This window comes from Corvus brachyrhynchos, unplaced genomic scaffold (assembly GCF_000691975.1).
Source record: "Corvus brachyrhynchos isolate BGI_N302 unplaced genomic scaffold, ASM69197v1 scaffold72, whole genome shotgun sequence".
Classification (NCBI taxonomy): Eukaryota; Metazoa; Chordata; class Aves; order Passeriformes; family Corvidae; genus Corvus; species Corvus brachyrhynchos.
Genome location: NW_008236763.1, coordinates 2,680,496 through 2,685,083, shown reverse-complemented (window position 1 = coordinate 2,685,083; position 4,588 = coordinate 2,680,496). Strand labels below are relative to the sequence as shown.

The 4,588-nt window shown below is 59.7% G+C and overlaps 1 protein-coding gene across 1 annotated transcript in view; it reads left to right on the top strand.

Annotated features, from left to right (window-relative positions):
• The window catches only part of CTSE (cathepsin E), a 3,842-nt gene extending 1,001 nt beyond the window's left edge, over positions 1-2,841 (top strand). Inside the window, exons 3-9 of the mRNA XM_008644820.2 lie at positions 409-526; positions 1,109-1,227; positions 1,314-1,513; positions 1,743-1,865; positions 1,951-2,092; positions 2,182-2,280; positions 2,474-2,841. Of these exons, the coding sequence (XP_008643042.1) occupies positions 409-526; positions 1,109-1,227; positions 1,314-1,513; positions 1,743-1,865; positions 1,951-2,092; positions 2,182-2,280; positions 2,474-2,638 (966 nt within the window). The 3' untranslated portion in view covers positions 2,639-2,841. The remainder of the gene's footprint in view (positions 1-408; positions 527-1,108; positions 1,228-1,313; positions 1,514-1,742; positions 1,866-1,950; positions 2,093-2,181; positions 2,281-2,473) is intronic.
• Positions 2,842-4,588: the final 1,747 nt, after the last annotated feature.

The window sequence follows — 4,588 nt, the reverse complement described above, 5'->3', positions numbered from 1 at the left end:
GGCAGGCACTGCCAGCCCCCTCCCTCCCTGCTACGCTCTGCCCACCCCCCTGGGGACATTTTTCCTCCAAAATTCAAGTTACACGCTTTCCAGGGCAGAGCCCACCACAGAGCACCCCGAGGTGGAGGGGGTTCCCCGGGACAATCCCGTTCCCTAGTGGGGAACGCCCTGTCCCCACAGCTCCCGGCTGGTGACGAGGGTCCCCTCAGGGACCAGCCCCCACCGTGCGGCCTTTTGTCCTCAGTTCCCATTGTTGTTCCTTAAATATTTGTCTCCTTTTTTCCACCTGGCACAGCCTGGCTGGGGCAGATCAAACACCGAGCCCCATCCGTGCCCTGCAGACACCCCCGGCTCCCCCGTGCCAGCATTTCTGGGTGTGCTGATGGCTCACGGGGCTCTCTTCGGCAGATGGAGTATTTTGGGCAGATCTCCATCGGGACCCCCCCTCAGAATTTCACCGTGGTGTTCGACACGGGCTCCTCCAACCTCTGGGTGCCTTCTGTCTACTGTGTCAGCAAAGCCTGCGGTGAGTGGGGACCCCCCGACCCCAGAGAAGCCACCGGGCACCAACCCCAAGGTCTTGGGGGCCGCCCCCACCCAGCTGAGCCTTGTAGGTCACAGAGACGTGACAGAAATCCAGGGGTCAAAGCAGGGGGTGACAGCCCAGGGGCTCAGCAGGGGATAAATGTGGCTTTTTGGGGCTGTCAGCGATCAGCCGACCCCAGAGAGCCCAGACTGCTGCTGTGGGACACGGAGCATCCCCGAGCAGCCCCAGGGCTGCCCCGGAGCCCAGCGGGAATTGGGGAATGTGACTGGATCCGGCAGTGCCCGGGGGCTGCTGCTGGCTGTAAAGCAGGGAGAGCAGAGCTCGTCTGGGGACTCATTAAATGCTGCTCCCCCCAACAGTCCTTGGACCCTTCAGACTGAAATGGAAGAGGTTTCATTCCCCCTCAAAACTCCAACAGGTCCCTCAGCGGAGTCCCCATAACCAGGAGTTTTGGTGACACCACGCTGCACCATCACTTTTCCTCACTGGTGATGGCTCCTGGCAGCTGTGGCCACGCAAAAAAATGACATCTCTGGTGACAGATCCCATCTTCTCCCCCAGCTGAGCACACCAGGTTCCGGCCAACCCAGTCCAGCACCTACCAGGCGATAGGGACCCCCTTCTCCATCCAGTACGGCACCGGGAGCCTGACGGGGATCATCGGGTCCGACCAAGTAGCCGTGAGTGCCCTTTGGGGTCCCCTGCTCTGGACGATGTGCCCGGGACTTGCCCACAGGCTCAACACGGAACCGCCTCCTCCCTGCAGGTCGAGGGTCTCACCGTGAGCAACCAGCAGTTTGCAGAGAGCATCAGTGAGCCGGGAAAAGCCTTCCTGGATGCTGGGTTCGATGGGATCCTGGGGCTGGCTTATCCCTCCCTGGCCGTGGATGGGGTCACCCCTGTCTTCGACAACATGATGGCCCAAAATCTGGTGGAGCTGCCCATTTTCTCTGTCTACATGAGCTCGTACGGACACGGCTTTGCTCCGGGGTGTTGCTCAGAGTCTGGCGTTGCTTTAGGGAGCGGGAGGAGCTGCCAAAATACAGATATTTTACTGAGCCAATGCAGGGTTTTTGGTACCAGGTTGAGCAGCACAGACCTCTGGCCTTACAGCATTTGTGGGGAGAAATTTGGAGTAAATTCATGCTAAACGGAAAAAATCCCTCATGTGTCCTCCTCTCCCTCCTCCCTGCAGGAACCCTGAGTCCCCCCAGGGAGGAGAGCTGCTTTTTGGGGGCTTTGACACCTCCCGCTTCACGGGCACCCTGAACTGGGTGCCGGTCACCCAGCAGGGGTACTGGCAGATCCAGCTGGACAAGTGAGTGGTTCTGGGCAGGGTGGGAGGGCAGGGATGGGCTGGGAGGGCAGGACAAATCCCTCCTGCTCCTTCTCCCCTCTTCCAGCATCCAGCTGGGTGGGACAGCGACTTTCTGTGCCAATGGCTGCCAGGCCATCGTGGACACCGGGACATCGCTCATCACGGGCCCCACCAAGGAGATCAAAGAACTGCAAAACCTTATTGGGGCTGTGTCTGTGGATGGAGAGGTGAGAGCCAGGGTGGGGACAGGAGGGGACAAAGCTTGGGGACTCCTCCCTGCTGGAAGGGACATCCTGAGCCCCCAGCTGTGTTCCAGTACGCCGTGGAGTGCAGCAACCTCGACGTGATGCCTGACCTGACCTTCACCATCAACGGGCTGCCCTACACGCTCAGTGCCCAGGCTTACACCCTCGTGGTATGGCTGCGGCTCCCCGGCACCACCAACCCCAAATCCCAGCAGCTCCAGTGGCAAAGCTGACGCTGGGAGCTGGCAGAGTGTCCCCAAGGGTGACAAACCCCGCTGGTTTCTGCTTCGCCACCATTCCTGGGTGTTTCCATGTGCACGAGGCTCTCGGCTTCATCCCAGCTTTCCCCTTCTCCTTCCCCAGGAGTACGGCGCTGACATGACCTTCTGTATCAGCGGCTTCCAGGGGAGTGACATCCCCCCTCCCACGGGACCCCTCTGGATTTTGGGTGATGTTTTCATCCGTCAGTTCTACTCCGTCTTCGACCGTGGCAATAACTTGGTGGGGTTGGCCCCCGCCGTCCCTTAGGGCTGTGACATCCATGGGGCAGGAGAGGGACTGACCTCGGCAGGGCAGGGGATGTCACCACGGCCTCAGTGTCCCCAGGGGGTGAAGACACCCAGGGATGCAGCTGCAGAGCCCAGCAGAAGTCCAGTCCTCGCCAGGACACTGTGATATAAAAGCGTCTCGAGCAGCTCTGTGATCTGCTCTGCACATTCTCCATTTTTCAATCCTGAGCCAATAAAAGCTTTAACAAACCCAAGCCTCTCATGTTCTGTCAGCAGCAGCCCAGCAGAAATCCTGCACATCTCAAAGGGTTGCACTGGGGGTTAAATCCTCCTTGCCCTCCTCTCTGGGTGATCCATGGCACTGCCAGGGCTGCACTCCCAGCGTGGCTGGAGCTCCCCTGGGATTCCCAAGGGGCAGAAAGAAGAAGATGCTTTGCCCCCAGGTGGAGCAGAAACCCCAGAGGTGTCTGTGGCCATCCGTGAGCATCCCATGGGCCTGCGGGCAGGGCAGGGGCCGAGGGAGCACTGGGAATACACCTCTCCTCAGTCAACAGTTGGTGCTGGTAAACAAAAAGGTAACGAGGAGACTGGAAAGACCCTGGGGCTCTTTCTGTGCCATAAAACTCCCAGAACAGCTGGTGATTTCCAGAGAATTTCACTTTGATTCCCTCGGGGAACTTACAAGGACTGTGTGCTTGGTGGGCCCTTGAAGGCCACCAGAAGGGACAAAACAGCTGCTGAGCCCTGGTCTGGGCTGGCTGGGGGGTTCTGGGGGGCCCTGGGGGGCTGAGGGGGGCTGCAGAGGGCTCCTGGCTGTGGGGGTCCCCAGGAGTGACCGTGGCACACGTGACTGCTGATGGCACGAGGGGTGTGTTAGAGTGCTGGAGCAGCGGTGGCTCACGAGTGATGCACCCTGAGGCAGCGAGAAAGGGAAGCTCAGAAAAGGTTATTTTTATCCAGGCCTTTGCTCTGTTTTCTCCACTGACCCTGAGGCCAGCAGTGCCGAGGCCGGGCAGTGCTGGAGTGCCCACATCCCAGCCCAGCTTGGTGGCTGCTCCATCCTTCCCGGACCCGAGCAGCCTTCAGGGCTGGGAGCTCTGGAATATTCGGATCTGGTCGTAAACTTTGTGGCTGAGCATTGTGGTTGGAAATAAAGGGAGATATCTGCCTTGCCCAGAGGCACTGATTGTGCCACTGACCAGTGTGGGCTCGGTGACGTTTCCTGTGTTGACTTCACCCCTGCTGCAGTCCCAGATAAAGTGCTGGGGCAGCTGGACAAAGGTCTCCTGTCCCTCTTCCACCTTAACCCTCAGCACGCCAAGGTGCTGCTGAGCACAAGCCCAGGGGCTGGTGGGGGGAGCATCCCCCCAGCATGACAGGGACCAGCCAGTGTCCCCAAACAGCAGCTGGCAGTGAGAGCTGGACTCACCCAGGACTGCTCTGGTGCCGTGTTTTTGGGATCCCAGAGCATTCCGTGCCCCCTTGACAGGTTTGGGGGGGAAGTTGCTCCAAGAAGTGTGAGCATTCCAGCAAAGAGCAGCCCTGCGGTGCCCCAGGGAGGCTGAACAGCGCGGGGAACACTCGGATGCCCTTTGCTTCCTTCCCTTTCCCTCTCTCTCCCAGCCCTGCAGGGCACAGCCTGTCCTCTCCTTGTCCCCACGAGCCTTTCCCCCGGCTGTGTCAGCCCCAGCCTGGGTTTCATCACTTTCCTCACAGTCACAGGCCACAAAACCCACGCCTTTTCCTCCAAATCGCTGACGTGGGGGAGCAGCCGGGATGGGACTGAAGCTGTGGTGGCTGGAGCTGCTGAGCAATGATTTGGCCATCACCTCCTCCTCGCTGCTCCCACTGCCTTTGTCCAGGCAGAATCTCAGCCCGGGGGGATTAGGAGAGCAGGAGCTTTGGGGAAATCCCTTTTTCCATGAAATCAAACCAAAGCCAGAGCTGATGCTGATGTACCCTGGTGGGT